At 42.1% G+C, this 19,791-nt stretch overlaps 1 protein-coding gene across 1 annotated transcript in view; it reads left to right on the top strand.

Annotated features, from left to right (window-relative positions):
* Window positions 1–1,261: 1,261 nt before the first annotated feature.
* CLVS1 (clavesin 1) overlaps window positions 1,262–19,791 on the top strand; it is a 61,632-nt gene continuing 43,102 nt past the window's right edge. Inside the window, exons 1-2 of the mRNA XM_083747992.1 lie at window positions 1,262–1,555; window positions 9,140–9,764. Coding sequence (XP_083604118.1) covers window positions 9,376–9,764 — 389 coding nt within the window. The 5' untranslated portion in view covers window positions 1,262–1,555; window positions 9,140–9,375. The remainder of the gene's footprint in view (window positions 1,556–9,139; window positions 9,765–19,791) is intronic.

Below are 19,791 nucleotides of genomic sequence, written 5' to 3'. Positions count from 1 at the left end.
CATTAATGAGTTGAGATCTAGCACTGGATACAGGTTCTGGGGGCACATCCCTAACTGCAAGTGAGCCCTAGTCTAGATTTCCAAACAGTGCTGTCCTGAAATATATCCTCCAGTTTTTCAGACATTATCTTTCCCCATGAAATAAGCTTCCTTTTTAAAAATCTCATTCTCAGGACCCTTAGGTTTTTGGTTTTTTAAAAAGTATGTTGGTGTGGGGTTTGTGCTTACTTTAGTATTGTGAAATGGCTGGAAGCATTGTGTGTGTTTTATTTGAGTAAATGTTCATCCAGTAGCCCGTAGCTTCCCTGATCGCCCATCCTTCCTGTTCTGAAGAAGCTCTATGGCAGAAGTTATCTCATGATCTTCTCTCCTGAAGTGTAGGCACCTGGCAAGGCTGCGACTAACTGTTGGGCTTATTTGTAGAATGAAGGAAAGGGCACCCACAAAGACCCCTTGATTACCTTGAAAGCAAGGTAAACACAACAAAACCCTTGCACACTGGGCACGAGAATTTAGCTGAAATGTTCTCTCCTTTAATAATTTCCAAATGCAATTTGTTTTCTCAATAACTGGTGGAGAATATTAAAACACACACACAAAGAAGAGAAAATGATGACACAGCACTACTCCCCAGCAATGAAAAGCAGACCCAAGGCTCTTTGTAGCTTGCAAGCTCCATATATGTCTCAAAACCTCAGGATTCCATCTATTTGCATCTGTGCATAGCACAGATCAGAAAACACTTAACAGGCAGCAGCTCCCCAGTCCATATGTGCTCAGAATTTATAACTAGAAGGCCTCTAAGTCCCTGCTGACCGGAAAACAGGGAAGATGTTCAATGAAGATTTTATGTTCCAACAACAGTGCTTAATAGTGACAACATCTTAAGCTGCTGGTGCGGAGTAGCAGTCATCTCTTACAGCTCCTCTGCAGGCTGCCATTCTTTATTTCCCTCCTTTCTTTTTACATTCAAGGTTTAGGAGGTGTGTGTGCCGTTTCTTGCATGAAAGCACAGGAAAACAAAGGTGGGTTTTCGATTGCCGTTTCCACTCCCCCCACACAGCCACCGCTTTAACTACAAACACCTGGAAATGGTGGGTTTTTCAGGAGCTCTGCCACGGGCGATGCATCAGGTGGCTTACCGCCCCCCCCCCCCCTTAGGGAGCCTGTTTTTGATTTGGTCACATATTGAAATCTGCAGTCAACGCTTCGTGAAGAACATTCGTGGAAGCATCTGTCACAAAAGGGTCTCTGCGTCTATGTGAGTGTTCCCACATTGTGCTCTCTCCTTACAATACTGGGTTGAACGAAGAAGGTCTTTAGGACCCAGGGGGACGGCAGGCCATTGCGTGGAGAAGGCGCACACGCGCGCATGCTACCCAAAAATGCATCGCCCCGTGGAGCCGGAGCTCACTCATTCACAGTTCTTTGGAGAGAGATCCTAGGCTGAGGCGGACACTCAGAAACCTTCTCACCCACCCATCTTGGAGGCAAGGGTTCCTGCAAACAACCTCACCCAAGGCGGGGCTTCGTTTTTCCTTACGGCTCTCTAAAGGTATTTGGGACGATCTTTCTTGTGTCTGCGGTAGCTTCTGTTTTCTCCCTTCTTTTTTGTTGCAATACCATGGCTGCGGCGTTTCAGCACTATCCTGCGTGGACAGCGCTCGCCTGCAACCCATCTGCGCTTAACGTCCCTTCCCCCCACCCATCTTTCTTCCCTGCCTTTCGGCTACCCTTTTCTGCTTTTTAACCACCCCCCCCCCCGCAAAAAAAAATTCTGCTTAAACTGAGCATCCCGCAATTCTCAAGGGATCAACTGAAAAACAGGGCTGGAGGGAATGAAGAATCCTTATCGGCCGCCCTCCCACCCCCAAACCTCAGAGAAGGCAGAAGTTGAGGAGGGGAAGTTCAGGTGAAGGTTACCCGTTTAGAGAAGGGAAAGCAAAGCCTGAGAGAGTTGCGAGGGGTGGGATAGCGCGGTGCCTCCCCGGGGTAGCTGCAGATATGCCGCTTGCATCTAAGCAAATCGTCGTCTGCTTCCTTCAGGCATATTAAAACAGAAGCTGAAGGATGTACTGGGGAAATCAAACAGGGTCAATAGAATTTCCTTCTCGGGGAGAAAGCACCCGTATTAATATGGGACAGGGAGGAGGGAGAGTGAATCACTTCCACCCATTCCTCTCTGTAGCATTTACTGCAGAAAGTAAGGAAGTGCTTCCATCATCTATCTATCTTCGAAGCAAATGGAAGGATTTTAACATACACACCCATTCCCAACACATCTAAGTGTTGTATTGGCGTTTTCACAAGCAATTTCTGCTGCTGAAAATATTTTCTAATGGCCTCTGCCAGTGGCTCGATATATCACTGGGAATGGGGGCGGTTGGGGCGGGTGGAGAGAAAATATTATTAAAGTTAAAGAACAGATGGCTGTTCTTTGTTCATAAGTAGACAGTGATTGGTTTATATTTGGAAGGAAAGGGCAGATCAGAGAGAGATTTCCTGGGCTTTCATGGTCTAATCAGATGATAACACAGATTTTTCTGGTCTGGTACATTAAAAGTTAGTGCAGTGCCAACAAGTAAAATGACGTTATATAACAGCATGATGTCATGCACCAAACAGCAAAGGTATGACTTTTCTCTTTCAGCTGGTAGTAGGTTGTTTATCATTTTGAAAATCTTTTGCTGACTTGCTTGCAAAGGCCTAAGTCACAGTTTAGTAAGTTTTTAAAAAAAAAGAAAAGAAAGAAATTAGTCATTTTAGACAGTTTTGTTGACTCATCCCTGCTCTAAAAAACACAGATAATTTATAGGAACCAGAGCTTTCAAAGGAATGATAAAGCTCTCTACTACTCTCAAACAGGCATTATGATGGTTGGATGTGTGATCACAAAACATTGTTTTCACTTTTCAAAGAGTCTTTGCTCTCCAGCCTTCACTTATTTGCAGTGCTCATCTATGTACTCTAATTAAGTATTGTGTTCAGTAACTAGAAAGTGCAGAATTAGGCCTGCAGATCAGTGGTTCACCCAATGATACATATTCAGGAAAATTCCAAATGTAATTTGAAGTTATGTCTTTAATACAGAAAGGTTTGTTTGCTTTGTTGATAAGTAGTTTATCCCCTATCCCCATCACAAAGAAACATAGTACAATTTTTTCTTTAAAGCACTTAATGAAAGTAAGTTATCCTGAAATCAGTAGTCATTACTTCCATGTAAATAAAGACTGAAATATTAGCCATGTCAGCCACTGCAAAGTCTTTATTTTGTGTATGCAATTGTTAATTTTTCACAAGACACATCCATACTATGGAAAAGAAGAGACAACTGAGGAACTGAGGGTGAAATCATAGCATTTGCTTGGTAGTTCTTGAAATTCACTGGTAAATGTTAGACATGGCTGTATTGCAAAATTCATTTGAGAGATTTTGAGTTGTACCTTGGTAAATACCACATGTGCAGGTTAAGGATGGACATGACAATGATCTTTGATTGTTGGCCTAGAGATTTACCAGTAAATGTTAGAAATGTTTGCATCATGGCTTGTTTCAGACATTTACCACTAAGCAATTCACTAGTTAAGTATGGAAACAGGTGCAAAATTTGTGTTTTGCTCTGCGTGTGTTAGAATTTTCTGGCTTTTCTCTCTAGTATTTGTAGTCTTTTAACATTTACCACATACAATAACACACATAATTGTAGTGCATATTCCTTTGCAAAGTAATTATGCATGCTTTTTGTCCTGCATACTTCATACAATTCCAATTAAAAGAGCTTAAAAGTAATTTATTAACATAATGCCCCCACTGCTGGAACTATATACTGTAATACTGAGTCATCCTACAGTACCGTCTGGTTTTCCTTCGTGCCCACACACTTCCTTTCTGGCAACGTTCTGTTGAACAACCACACTTGCAAGTGCTTGGCTGGCACTACTCAGTGATGAAATTTCATTATATTAATTGGAGTCACCTGAACTTACAATAATTATGGGTCATCACATTTCTCATATGAGAAATTCTAAATAGGGACACAGTACCCTAACAAATGGATATGCATGCTGTACCCCATGTACAGGGCATGTACGTATGTTCTTTTTGGTTGGCAACCTTTAAAGCAAAGGTGAGGACATACCTTGCCTTCTCACATGCGCTTAAAATTTTAAGCTATCAGCAAGCACCAAATAAAACATATGTGTGCATTTCACCTCTTATGCAGCAATCTTATCTTTAGGATTTAAATATTGAAGCTCATTATAAAATTATCTCCTAAGAAGCTGCCTTGGGATTTTGTTTCATTCCCTCTTTCTGTTGCTTGCTCTTTTATGTAGTGTGAATGGTTGTTCGCCGTTGAAAATTACAGTATATTATTGCTCTAAAATTACTGATCTGGCTGGGTTTCCCCAGCCATTCTGGGCGGCTCCCAACAAAGATTTAAAATACATTAAAATGTCACACATTAAAAACTTCTGTGAACAGGGCTGCCTTCAGATATCTTCTAAATGTCAGGTAGTTGTTTATTTCCTTGACATCTGATGGGAGGGCGTTCCACAGGGCGGGCGCCACCACCAAGAAGGCCCTTTGCCTGGTTCCCTGTAGCTTTGCTTCTCACAGTGGGGGAACTGCCAGAAGGCCCTTAGCACTAGACTTCAGCATCCGGGCAGAACAATGGGGGTGGAGATGCTCCTTCAGGTATACTGGGCTGAGAACCAGAGTCATTTAATGCTTTCCCCTTGCATCTTTGGCTATGCTCCTTCCATTAAGAACCACCACCACCATATATATCAGGGAAATCCATCCCTCCAGGTATTGCTGGACTCCAGCTCCCATGAGCCCCAGCCAGGATGCCCTAGGGGCAGCCAGTGCTATGCACCTGGCCTCCCATCAGCCATATTTCTATGCTTACTGGGTGGGAGATGGGAGGGATAGTGGGGTGGGTGGCATGGGGTGGACATTGCTCAGTTTGGCTGTGTACTTTTTGATGTGTTTTATTTACCACTTATAACTTTTGTTATATTTTTAATTGTGCAGTTTTGTTCATGTTGTAAGCTGCCTTGAGCATGGTTTTAACTATGGCATGCATAGCATGCAAAGAAAATGTTGTAAGTGTGCATGTATGCAGTGGTGGAGTCAATCTTCTGTTCCAGCCTACCTGCCTCCTAGCCCTCCCCCTCTCCTTCCCAGTAAGCCCAGTGATGTGGTACATGCCTGACATGACCAATGCTCAGAGGTGATTGGAGTTGTACTCTACAACAAAGGGAAGGAATTACATTGGCCACCTATGGTCTATGCTATTTAAAAATATATATATTAATATAATCCACTATACTTATTATTCCAGGTAGAATTGCAGACGAGTGTGTTTTTAAAACACCCAATGTCTTGCTCATACCAAAACTAGAAGTTTAAAATTATTCAATGCATTGTTCACACCATAGAGAAAAGGATGAGCATTGTGTCGTGCTGTTAGCTCTGTCTGCAAAGGCAGAGGAAACCAGAGAAGAAATGAAAATGATCAGGTGGGGAGGGCAGGAGGGAAGCAGCAGCACATGGGGGATCCTAATCCAAAGAGAGGAAAGTAGTACCAATGGTCCAGAAGACATTTTAAGATGGTGCCACCAAGATGTTTCTTGGCCAACCAAATATAGGTTGGTTTTTTAAAAAAATGATCCTCCAATATCACCTTATGCCTGTGATTACAACCTGCACTGCCTCTGGTAAAGAGGCCCAGACTATTTCAATATTCCAAGTAAACTAAGACAGTCTGCACTTCATAAATAGTTCCAAAATAAATTGAAATTAGAAGCATGATGCTGGATCAAAGACTTTTAAAATATAATTTTGTTTTTTATTAAGTCATTGATACTGCAAACCTATGGATGTAAACTTAAAAGCAAGTTCCATTGAGTTCAGTGACATTAATCCCAGATAACTGTGGATGCTTCCAGACAGCAGTTTAATACTGCAATCATTGGCAATTTTTTTTAAAAAAAGTCAATTAACTGGCTTTCCCCTGGAAAAGGTAAATCCAGATTAAATGGGGGGGTACATTTTGATGACAGTGATATTGTGTGGGTGCTTAGGGCAACCAATGGCACCCTACAACAGTCTAGAAGCAGCCTATAAATAGGATTGCAATCTTAGAGTTATTTGTCCTGGGAATACTATTTCTAGGGCACTTTGATTTGGATTATGTGGGCTGCTTTATGATGACTGGGAAGTGGAGAGACTTTCCTTTTTGTGCAAACTTCTGAAGGACTTCTGGAGTTTGTTCTAAGTCTATGAATGTACATCAGTTTACAGGGCAGCTGGAGATGCCCCCTGAAACTACACCTAGAAGGCTCCACCTAAAGTGGTGCCCTCCAGAGGGTGCCAGACTACAACTCCCATAATCACTGACCACTGACAATCCTGCTTGGGGCTGATGGTAGCAAGCAAACAACAAACAAAAAAACATCTGGAGGGCTATCCCTGGAAATCCTTCCATGACTTGGCAATGTGCCCCTGAGTGGACCGAACAAGCTTTTTGAAAATAGAATTAAAGGATTAACTGGGGAAGGTTGTGTGAGAAATAGTCTACTGGGCATGGAAGCATTTTTATAAATGAAAACACCATGGCAGGCAAGTCTTCAGCCATTAGGTAAGAATATCTCAATGGAGCAATAGTAGTTAACACCTGGTAATGCTTCCAGGAAACAGCCCTGCTGTTCAAAGCAATATTGATTATTCTGGCTGCCTGCATATTGCTTTAAAGCCAGATGTTAGAATGAAAGAAGGTTTATAAAAATGAATTATGCACCAGTGTGTACAATAGAATCCCTTTCTAATACTCATTGTGGTCTAGTTACCACAGTATGCACATGTAATGTGGGATATTTCACAGAAACGGTAAACCTCAAAAGCCGTGATCTGCAGATAAATACTACTGAAGTCTTCCCCTGAGACTTACTTAAAGAAAAAACCACCAAGGCTCTCATTCAGCTATGCACCAGTATATATTCACCCATAAGAAGGCTGGCACTGTCAGAAATAGTATTCAACCATGTGCATAGTCCACTGGGCCAGATTCAACTAGTGAGTCCCATCAGCAGAAGACCTGCACAAGGACTTCCACTTGTACAATGGAGTTTCTCCCCTCTCCTCCCCCTCATGTGCCCTACCCCCTAAACAGACTTGTGGGTGGAAGCATGCAGGGGGAGCAGAGAGGGGATCATTCCCTCTTGCAAGCCGAAATGCACATCTACCACACCATGTGCCCATTGCAGAAAGTCTTGGCAATTTTGCAGTCTTTATTTTGGGGCACCAGTCTCCAGTGCTGGAGCACACATCTATTACTTTATAAAAGTGTCAAAAACACTCTCATTGGAGCAAGACAGTCTCCTGTTCCATGCATTATACCAGGGAGTGAGACCGCACACCTGGTGGCCAAGTGGGGTCCTCCACACCTCTCTATCCTGCCAAAGCATTTCTTGCAGGCCATTCACCCCACTCACTGGTCCTACCCCATGCCCTTCTCAAGTGCTTTTCCGGGCCGGCATGTGCCCTTGAACTGCTTGCTTGCCTGGACAGAGGATGAAATGTATGCTGGAGCATATGTGTAGAAGCATGTTTTTCTGTGGCTGGAATGTAGCTTTCTGTACAAAGGAAGAGTCAGATCCATTCTTCTGCCCACTTTTTCCTCTGGTCCTCCCGGTCCCTGAGAGAAGGTTGCCATCAGGCTGAAAAATGCTCCTCTATCCATGCAGTAAAGGGTGTAGCACAAAACTAGTTCTCGGCTTTACCAAACCAAAGCGCTCCATCAATTTTAGTATCTAGGCCAGCACAGGGAACTGGAATAACCTATAAGGCTGATGCTTCAAACGGCATGGTAGTTAACTTTAGTAAGGTTATACCTTTGCTTTCTGCAATGAATGTGTATGTTATGAAAGCGAGGTGCACATCTGCATACAAACAGGGGACCTGTTGCAGGTTGATGCTCTAAGAAGCCATGGTTGGGGCATGCATGTGCACTGTGTGACTAGAAAAGGTGGTCTGCTTTTTCTATTGTGCATGTTTGCCACAGCAGGCACCAGTGTAACAGTGGGAGGTTGGTTAAAAAAATTAGGAGCAGTAATTGGGCAAAGAAGTTAAGCCAGGTGTGCAAGGGCTCTTGCATATTCATTTGGTGACATTTGTACAGACGGCATGTGCCATTTGTAGATTGGGGTAGGGCCCTCAAGACTCTCCCAGGCCACCCTTCTCTCTGTGCCCTGCTGAAGTGCTTTTGCCTCACTGGACTGTATCCTTGAACTACAATCATGCTTTTTTGCTTGCCTGAATGAAGGACAGGGGAATGAGGAGATGTGTAGATGCGTTTCAAAACCTCTGGCTTTCTCGTGGCTGAAAAGCAGCTTAATATATAATAGCAAGAGATTCACATCTATTGCTCTGCCCACTCTGGACTCTTGCTGCCTCTGACCTCACCCACCACTGGCATGTGTCTCAGAAAAATTGGCCCTGAGGAAATATGGCCCTTGACTGAGAAACGGTTCCCAGCTCATGCATCTGATCCATGTTCACCCTGCATATGTCTTTATATGTTACAAAGAAGCACCACTAGTCTACCACCATGTCATTGACTGGTGGCAACTCCTTTTTAATATGAGAAGCTGCCCTGAGGCTACTTGGAAATGGTGGGCTCATCTGGAATGGAGCTCCAACTAATAAGTAAGGAACAGACACTATTTGGGGCATCATTTCTTGAGGCTGGCCTAAAAGGGGCCTTCCTTAAGGGAAACTGGTATAACTCTATCTGGGAAGACATTGACTGAGCTCTCAGTGCCATTGTTATTTGTATTCTAATTAAATAAGGAATTGTAATATAATGTTAAATCAGCGCAATTTCAGCATTGCTAAAGGCTCGGTTCAATTATAAATTCATCAAGCTGTGTTCACGAGGCTTCTATATTATGTATGCAAGATATATAATGATAGCATTGTACTAAGTAGCTCATTCTAAAACTGTTTGGGTCTTTAAATTTTAATCAGATCTGCAGTAGCAATTTAAAGAAAAAGGGGGAAATACACATGCTTGGAAATGTGTACAGTCTGTTTACAAACAAATATAATCTGTGGTTGTTATATATGTATTTTTCAGAGAATGATGGTGATACGAGTGATTCATTTCTACGGATGGATATCTAAGGACATGAACTGAATGTGAGAGTCCTTGGATGGGTATGGAAAACTCCTCATCGTATTCTTCAATATATTACAAAATATAATACAAATTGCACTTGGATGGATCACCACAGACTGTTAGTTGAATGGGACCAGAATATCTTCTAAGGAAATTGCTGAAGTTAAGGATTTGGAAAAGAGACTTTTGCAAAGATGACCCATTTACATGCTGGTCTTAGCCCAGAGACGATAGAGAAAGCCCGCCTTGAACTCAATGAAAACCCAGATGTTTTGCACCAGGACATCCAGCAGGTCAGGGACATGATCATCACAAGGCCTGACATTGGGTTTTTACGTACAGATGATGCCTTCATCCTGAGATTTCTCCGAGCCAGAAAGTTTCACCAAGCAGATGCCTTCAGATTACTGGCTCAGTATTTCCAGTACCGTCAGCTGAACCTGGATATGTTCAAAAATTTTAAGGCTGATGATCCTGGGATCAAACGAGCTCTGATTGATGGATTCCCAGGAGTGCTGGAAAACCGTGATCACTACGGCAGGAAGATACTTTTGCTTTTTGCAGCCAACTGGGATCAGAGTAGGTAAATGTAGATAGTGTACTTATCTTTTTTAAAAATAATAATACACAAACCATTAACTGATTGTTAATAGCAACACACATGGGGAAATAATTATTTTGAATTGTTTTCAAATCCTGAGTTGATCTGATGAATCTGATAGTCAAAGATGTGTGTTAAGAATTTCCTTCCTTTTTGCTTCAGATATGGAGTTCCCATTTTCCCGTACATACAGCAGGCTTCAAACAAAAATATTTGCAGGAAGTGCTTCAGTGCCTATTATATTACACAGCTGGCCATATCTTGATATGTGATATGATAACTGTGGCCACAGTTACAAGAGTGTGTGTGTGTTGTTGTTTTTAATGCCATAATGCTGGTAAATGCAATGTGATCACAAAGGCGGAGACTTTTAAACTGAATAATCTAAAGAATCAAGGGGGATGAATGCTTCTTTGCTCACAACCAATCTTTCCATACCAGCTGGTGCCCATAAATTCTGCTTTATTAACCCAAGAGTTGTAAATGTCAGACACTTAACTGCAAGTGTACAGAGACTCAGATTTAAAGGGCAGGGCATTACTGCTATGTGAGATTACAAAAATCAGTGTAAATTCTTTTAAAAGATATTGATCAAGACAAACTCACATGCTTGCCAAGATGTTCTAATTTGGGAAGTGTGATTGCCAGCACATCCTTCTGTCAAAATAGAAGGATATTTTTAAATGTTCCCATACATTTCTGCGATAATCTTTGGCGTTTAATACAGGCCAGTAAATGGCTGGTAAAATGAAGTTACAAGGCACTGCCAAGAAATAATTGCCACTCCTTTCCAGCTTCCGGCATGTTAGTGGTAAAAGAGCTTTGCAAACCCTCATTGACCATCTTTTATTTCTGCAATATGCTATTAAATGCAGGGCTGCCAAGACTGTTGTCAGCAGCATCAGCACAGAAGTTACATATGACAGATTGAAGTCATTAGTTCAGACCAATTACACTTCAAACAATTACATTTTTCAGTTCATCATATTAATTTCTTGTGGGTTAGAAAAGAGAGGTTTAAGCTGAACAATAGACTGGTGCAATGACATTTGAAGGGGTGCAGGTGGATAATGTAGGAGATATGAGATAATGCACTTGATTCAATCCAAATTAAAACTGTCCCTGTCCTGCTTTATGAATCACAGGTAGTTCTAACAGGCCAGCAGCAGAAGCATATGGAGAAAGCAGTTTAAGGGAGCATGCAATATGCTTATAATCTCTTGTCTTTCCCTGTCTTTAGGGGCCTTTGGCCCAAGTTGTGACAGTTGTCGTTGGTCCCTTAAGACAGATGCTTCTGTCCTGCTTTTGTACAGTCCTCAATGGCATAGACAGACAGATGGCTCCTTAGGCTTCCCCCTACCAGACAGCTGTGACAAAGAAGTATCTCACTAAACTAAGAGAGAGGGAAAGACTAAAAGATCTCAGAAGCCAATAGCACAATCCTAATACTGTATACTGAAAAGTAAGTCCCACTGAGTTCAGTGGGGCTTACTTTCATGTAAGTGGGGTTAGGATTGAACCTGATGTACCTGTAAACAATCCTCTGTAATGTTTCCCCACATAATCCAGTACAAGGGAATTCAGGAGCAAACTGCTAAACAGCATCCTGGCAAATTCCAACAGAGTGCATTGCTTGGCTCAGGCAAGTGAGCCAAGCCTTGTTCTGTAATGCAGAACCTGTGGTCCTCCAGATGGGGCTGATGGGAGTTGGAGTCCGGCAATGACTGGAAAGGCCACCTGTATTCAACAAGGAAATTCAGTTTTCTAAAATGGTTGCTCATGTGTTGTAGATGCTCTTGAAGTATTCTGAAGAGGGAGGTTCTGTGTTCAGAATGGGGAGGAAAGAAAGCTAATTCATAATTCTACACACGTCTATTCAGAAGTAAGCCTTGCTGAGTTCAATGAGACTTATTCCCAGGTAACTGTTTTGTGGATTTCAACCAGAAAACTCTTAAACAACAAAAACAAAAACCTAGCATGTACCTGAGCCCTGCATTTTGTAAGTATTAAAAAATCAGTGTATCACTTCTTAACTGACAAGTACCAGGATAAGGAAATTGCTGAGCACTACTGAAAATACCTCTAAGGGAATGCTCATAGGACAAGTTTCTATTTTATTTTATTGGTAAAAATAAATGCTACATAACTATTTTTTTGTTTTTACCCTATGGTGACTTTCAGATCATGAAGATTCATTCAAGGTTCCTTCTTCATACAGGTCAAGAGGGGTCAGTCATGTCTTGGAATAGACTATTCTTCCATTCCTATCTTATGATGACAAAAGTTCCAATTTTAAATGAATGGAAGGAGTTCATTCTTAGTGTCATTTGCACCAAGTTCTCAAGCTTATGAATCATATGGCCTGCAAAAATCCAAAAATCATTTTATAGACTTTCTCCCTGTGTGAGAGCTACAAATCTAAATGAGCTGTCATCTGACCACTTACATTACAGTTTTAAATGGATCCAATAAGAATTCCTTTTTTAAAAAAATGGAACCCCAGTTCATCAAATCTGGCACACTAGTGGAATCCAGTGCAAGGACTCCCACAAGCACAATGTGTACCCCCTTCCCCCGCCTCTCCCAAATCCACTCTGGAGGGTCAGGATAACACATTGAATAGCATGTGGGTGGAGGAGAAGGGGGATTGTTTTATCCGACAAGCTGAAATGCTTGCTCTGACAGAATGAGCAGAAGGGCATGGCAGTGAATTCCTCCCCTAGAGCAGATGTCCCCAAACTTTTAATATACAGTGAAACCTTGCTTCTTGAATGCCTTGGTATTTAAACATTTTGGCTCCTGAACACCAAAAACCCAGAAGTACGTGTTTCGAACTTTTTTTGGAAATCGAACATCCGATGTGGCTGTCAGCTATTGTTTCTGGGGCGCCTGTGCCAATTGGTAGCTGCGCCTTGGTTTTCTAACGTTTCGGCAGTTGGACAGACTTCCAGAATGGTTTACATTTGAGAACCAAGGTACCATTGTATTAGGTTCAAATTCATACTGTGCACAAGGAGAAATGCAAGAGAAAAGCTGCAAACAACCTTTTGGATTGAATATAGTATTGCAACAGTTGAGTCCCAACATTGGAGAAAGGCAGGTTATAAATACATTTAATTAATTAACTGAATGATTACACAAGCAACCCAAGCAAGTATTTGGGGAAGTGAGTGATGTGCTGCCTGTTAACATGGCCATTCTACACCTTTCGGCTGATGTAGTGTAGTGACCTCAGTGGAAACATACTGTAAAATGGGCTCATATTCGTGTTCCTGAGAAATGGGCCAATGAATGACAGAAAAAGCTGGATTTATGGATAATACTTTGACCAAATGTATCCTTCCCATATGCCATCTGTATTGAAACAAATGGTAGTTTTACTGTTACCAAGGCCACAGCTCTTGGCTTGGGACAGTCTTTCTTCCAGTTCTGAACAGCTATCTTTGATTGTTCCTTGACCTGCTGTTATTGCTAAGATTCAAGGCAGGGACTGTTTAGCTGTGGCCCCATTCACCTAAAGAAATCTGGTTTAGCCTATCTTGGCTTATATTTAGGAACCTCTGCAAGCCAAATCTATTTTGTCAGGTTTTTAGGCAACTGATATTTTGCTGCTCCTATTGATGGATGGCTTTACTGCAGTTTTTTTTTAAGTTACAAAAGCAAATCAGAAATATTTAGGATGTGGTCAATAAAATGCAACAAAATGGAACAACTTCTAATTTAATAGAAAAGCTCAGAACAAACCTCTGGATTTTGAGTCCACATTTTGATGCTTAGCATTTCTAGCTCTCTGCTGCAATCTCAAATCAATTCTATCATGATGACATAACTAATTCTTTACACATGCTGAAATTGTATAAGGGAAAGAAAAAGTGGTTTGAGATTGCCCTAGATTGTTGAAATGAGATGGGAAATGGTGTTTTCTATGTAGGCCAGCCTATTTCTATTATTCATTTTCAAACGCAAAGTGTATCCTACCAACCCTGCTTTCATACTTCTATGGAGGCCACTTACACATCAGTGAAAGGCAAGGAGACATAAAAGTTGCATCATCTCAGTACAGTGAAGAAGACTGTGACCTATGGAATTATGGAACTTGCTCCCACAAGAGGCAGTGATAGCAACCAATTGTGGCGACTTTAAAAGAGGATTAGGCAAATTCTTGGAGGACAAGGCTATCAATTGCCACCAGTCATGATAGCTGTGTCTCAGTATATATGGGGAACTGACGTTTGGACTAGAAACTGATCTACTTCCTCCACCTGTGAGTCAATTTGGTTCAAAAGGTTTTTTACAGAGATCCTCTCTGAAGTCAGTTTGCAGCATGATTTGAATCCAAACTGTTCCTGGAAATGGACAAACCAAGGCTAAAAGTGTGAAAGATCAAATGTTAAAAAAACACACCTGGGACAGTTTTGGAGAATCAAGTTTCTACTCTGCCTGAAAGCCCTGAAAAATTCAATATTGCGCCAAAGGTTAAAAATAAATAAATGATTGCCCTTTTGCATGAACATGAACAGTGATATTTGCACAAAGAATACCTGATTAAGTGAACAATTCCCAAGATGAGGGGAAAAAACACTTTCTACAACAGTTTTTCCCGTTTGTTCAGTTTCGCAGCCTGTCTTGCATCCTCTCCTCTGCACTTCTCTGCCTCCTTCAGACTTCAAGTCAAAGCTGCAATCTGGAGAACTCTGGCTGTGTAACTAAATGAACTTGGTTCATTACCGTTCAGATCAATCAGCAGTCTCCTTTGTTTCTTTTGCAGTACAAACCCAGTGCTTGGTTTAAGCTATAAATAACATGAGGTGTTAACTCATGGAGGGTTTAACCACAAAGAATAAATTATTAAAGACATTTGTGGCTATCAGAAGTTGGTTTCGATGGCTTCTGTTTACATCCTAGGAGAGCAATAACAGAAGACATCATACATGACAGGATAACTGAAATGAGAAAACATTAGCTTACTATGTCTGGTTCGTATTTAAAGCTATTGCATTTTCACATGCTCCCACCTTCCAGAGCCGTGAGAAGTTTTAGGGGAAGCACTACCTGAGTTTTGGCTTTCTTAAGGAGAGGAGACACTGGAGACTCACAGCACATTTGTAATATTTGGTTTATTCACCAGTATGCAAGTATTAGTAGAGGCAAATTGCATATGCACTTTTACTAAGCAGCAGGTCAATTAGATATAGAGAGCAATTGTATACCCCACTCCTTTCTTGGAATCATCAGCTCACAGTGCTTCCTTACTTGCTCCTTGTTCTCTGAATACTTCAGCCCAATTTTAGAGCACGCCAAAATTCAAGCAGATCATGTTGCTCAAACAAGTCTTAAATGGAGCAGGGAATCCTCTTATTTGTTCCTTCCTGTCCAGAAGGATCCAGTGACTGGCATGGGTGGGTGAAGTCAATCTAGGTACTTCACTGCTTAGGCAGATGTTGCAACTTCCATCTTGCAGTTCAGTGGCTCAACGCATGAGGGAGCTGCCCTGGTTGGAGCCCCAGCAGCTCCCAACAATTCCGTTTATATCCCACTCTTCATCCAAGTTGCTCTGGGCAGGATATGAGAAGCCCTTCCAAGGATACTTACAATGCCTCTGTGGGGTTGGTTAGGATGAGAGATAGCAGCTGTGTCAGAGGCACCAACTTCTAAGGGAGAAAGAGGTGGCTGACATCCATGTGACTGTTAGAATTCCTGCTCCATGATTGCAGTCATGAGATTTTTGTCTATCACATGATGGTGTATGTTTTGACTCCATAGTGGGAAGTGACGAAGACAGGATGTTTGTGTAAATGTGTTCTGTGAAGTGGGAGTATTGTTCTTTGTTCTTTTGCTCTTTGCTGTCTGATGCTAGAGAGAGAGGGAGCCATGTTGCAGTGCTCCGTGTGTGTTTATATGTAAATAAATTAGATTAGCCAAAATCCTGAGTTGCTGAGGTCTGTTACGCAGGCTGCGAAGACTCTGCAGATCCCTAAGTGTGCCGGTGTCAGTCGGCATTCGTCGCTGTGATGTTCGGGCAGAAGAAAGCTTTTGAAGCTCCCAAACGATCGACCAGGAGGGAGAGAACATGCCAATCGGGCATGTGTCTCTGCCAGGGTCCTACTCAAGTGTAGGATGAGCTCCTAACAGTAACATCCTGAAGTCCTATCTAGTCCAGTGTCCTGTTTCCTACAGTGGCCGGTCTATGGGAAACTCACAATGCAGTAGTCATCTCCCAATGTTGTTCCCCAGAAACTTATGTTTAAAGGCAGGGGATTTCCAATACTGGAGAGAGTACACAGCCCAGTAGCAGCCAGTGGGGAGGCGTGGGGCACGGTGGCATTGCTTACCTGGTTTCCTAATGCAGTGCTCACTTCCAGGAACCAAGATGGAGAGAGGTGAAGCAGTGGGGATTTCAGGGTGGATAGTGGATTGGCTATGCCACTGCTACCGCTGCTCTGACATCATCACCCTTATCTGGCTCCCTTCACATTGGGAAGCTAGGTAACACAATACTGCAACTGTTCCTCATCAGGAATTGCCACAGCCAGTTGATAATTCTGATAATTCCTGCACCTTTCCCAGTTCTACAGTATCCCTTTTGAGATGTGGCAACCAGAGCTGTATGTAGTATTCCCAATGTAGCCCATAGGTTTGTATTATCATATTGTCAATTTTGTCTTCAATTCATTTCCCAATGATACCCTAGGCTTGAAATTTGCCCCTCCGCCTTAATAGTATCTCAGAGAAGTTGCAATTTCTTGAAGTGGTGAAAACTAGTTGATATCGTGGTTGCTCTGAAATTTTTAACCTCTGCTTTGATGTGAAATTAGCAGGTACTAAATTCAATAGCAATCAAATCCCTAAGTGTCATTTTAAAATTTCAACAGAATGGTATTGACAGGCCAGGAACAGAGAAAAATAGTACCATTACTATCCTCCAATTTGATCAAGAGCATCTTGAAGTCAAATTACAGTCTTTGTAAATTAAGTCTTGTGAAGATCTGGTTCATTTCGTTGTAACTAAAGGGTCCTGTGCTTGTTCTATGTTTTTTGCCAGTTCTTTGCCCTGATTGTACAAAATATAGCTTCCAAAGCAATACAGCCTTGACAAGTCAGATTACATAAAAAGTGGCACCAAGTCCCTCTGATCAAAGCAACAAACAACAATCATTTTCTGTCATCAAGACACTCTGATCCATAAAAGGGAAATGTTTTCTCCCTTTCTCTAAGGCATTCCCAGTTATGCATCCTTAATGTATAACATGTATGTTAGATTATATCAACATTAGGTGGTTGCTTATATTGCTTCTGCTGCTGGGTCCTAAATGTGTGAATTCAATTGGGGTTTAGGCCTGGTTTTGGCACAGAAACTGCTTTGGTCACCCTGTATGATGACCTCTGTCAAGAGAGACACAAGGGAAACATGTCCCTGACAATTCTCCTCGACCTCTCAGCGGCTTTTGATACCATCGACCATGGTATCCTCCTGGAGCAATTGTCAGAACTAGGGGTGGGTGATATCGCTTTGCAGTGGTTCCAGTCCTACTCGGATGGTCGTTCCCAGAGGGTGTTGCTTGGGGAAAGCTTTTCAGCCCTATGGAACTTCAATGTGCTTAACAATTACATGAAATCGTTGGGTGGGGTCATCCGGAGGTTTGGAGTACATTGTCAGCAGTATGCTGATGACACTCAGCTCTATTTCTCCTTTACATCTGCAGGTGAGGCAGTGGAAGTGCTGGACCAGTGTCTTGCCTCATTAATGGACTGGATGAGAGCCAACAAACTGAAGCTCAATCCAGATAACACTGAGGCACTGTTAGTGGGTGGTTCCCTAGGCAGGATGGGTGGGAGATCGCCTGCTTTTGATGGGGTTACACTTCCTCTGAAGGAGCAGGTTTGTAGCTTGGGAGTGCTCCTGGGAAGCACTGTGAGCTGATGATTCCAAGAAAGGAGTGGGGTATCACTTGAGGCTCAGAAATACCTTTAATCAGCTTCAGCTGGTGGCCCAGCTACACCCCTATCTGAATTCAGCTAGTGCAGAATTCAGCAGCCAGGTTGCTCACCTGAGCAAGATGGTTTGAGCATATTACACCGATCCTGGTCAGACTGCACTGGCTACCAATTAGTTTCCGGGCCCAATTCAAAGTGTTGGTTTTAACCAATAGAGCCTTAAACAGCTCAGGACCACAATACCTCAAGGACAGCCTCTTTCCATATGAACCTACCTGGTCCCTGAGATCATCTTCTGAGGCCCTTCTTTGTGTGCCTCCTCCTCGAGAGGTCGGAGGGTGGTAACACAAGAATGGGCCTGTTCTGCAGTGGCTCCCCATCTGTGGAATGCTCTCCCCAGGGAAGCTCACCTGGCACCTTCATTATACACCTTTAGGCGCCAGGCAAAAATGTTTCTTTTTAACCAGGCCTTTGGTTGATTTGATTGACATCCTATGCCCTTTTAAAATGTGTGTGGGTTTTTTTTGGGGGGGGGCTATTGGGTTGTTGTTTTTATTTTGATTATGTATTTTGTGGTTTTATATTCTGATTTTATTCTGTGAACTGCCCTGAGACCTGTGGGTATGGGACGGTATATAAATTCAATTAATAATAATAATAATAACGTAAGTTCCACAAAGATCAAGAATAAGAATATGAATATGAATATTTTTAGATTGCAGTATTTACTGTAACAAAGACATAAATATCTATGATAGCAGTCTTTAGTGCAATAAAACACGGAAATGTTGGAATTGTGTTAAAGCACAAAGGCGGCAAACTCTTCTGATGGTTTTTGCGATACAATTGGTTAATGGGGATGAAACTTAAATTCTCCCATACTAGCACATGAATCCCAGTGTTTCCCCTCTTTCCCCTTCCTTGTTTAAATCGTCAGCTTGGACATTATTCCTTATGTTAAAATAATCCTATCACAGTATGCCTTGGCTACTTGTGCAATCTGCTTGTGGCATTAACATAAACTTTCAATCTTGCTATGTATGGAGGATATCAGGATAGGTGCTGGGCTAAACAGTGGCCTTGTCTGGTAGTTTAGTATTGCATATGCAAGCTTCAGGTTCATGTGCTCCCCTTTCCCTTCCCATTCTTTAGTGTGGCCTTTAGGACAAGATTAGAAGCAAAAGCTTTCAACTAACCACAGAATTTGTTGCCTGAACTGTAAACTGTGGTTAGTGTCAACTATGTTTCATGGCAGGCGGGGAGAGCATTGTGGGATCTCAGAACTGTTCCAGCTCACGCTCTTCATTAGCTTTGCTCTGTGCCCTCCTTGAATGCATTTGCCAGTCTGGAATGTGCCTTGAACTCTGATAATACTTTACCTTGATGGAGGATGAAAGATTTTGTGGGATGGTGGTAGTTAGGAACCACTGACTTTTGTGTAGCTGGACTATCGCCTATGGTAAGAGTCATATCCTTTGCCCCATCATCCATATTTGCCATATTCACTGACCACTGACATGTGGCCCCAGGAAGGGTATATATGAGGGCATGTGGCCCTTGCATTGAAAAAAGTTACCCATCCCTGGAATAGAGTAACAAACCAGGATCACTAACCACTGTTTGAACACCAACCAAGGTTTGGACATAATGAGTAACTGGTGTTAGTTGAAAACAGATGTGAAAGGCTTTGATCTTCTTGCAGCTGTGATACAGTTTAAGCAGGAAGAAATATATATATACATATAAATAAAAAAATTGTCCAGTGGCACCTTAGAGACCACATTCTTGCGTGCACACAAAAGCTCATAGTCGGTCTCTAAGGTGCTACTGGACTCTCTCTCTCTCATATATATATATATATATACCCCACCCATCTGGCTGTGTCTCCCCAGCCACTATGGGCAGCTCCCAGCAGAATATTAATAATAATGATAAAAAAGCAATAAAACATCAGTAGAGGTTCATATTGGACTACCCTAGAAGGACTAATTTCTGTGTTTTGAAAATTGGTAAAATATGCCTTAACTAAAGATTGATACAGTAGAGTATTAAGAAGAAAGGCCAAGATCTTCAG

This window comes from Podarcis gaigeae (genome assembly GCF_964106915.1).
Source record: "Podarcis gaigeae genome assembly, chromosome: 7".
Lineage (NCBI taxonomy): Eukaryota > Metazoa > Chordata > Lepidosauria > Squamata > Lacertidae > Podarcis > Podarcis gaigeae.
This window is presented reverse-complemented; position numbering and strand designations above follow the sequence as displayed.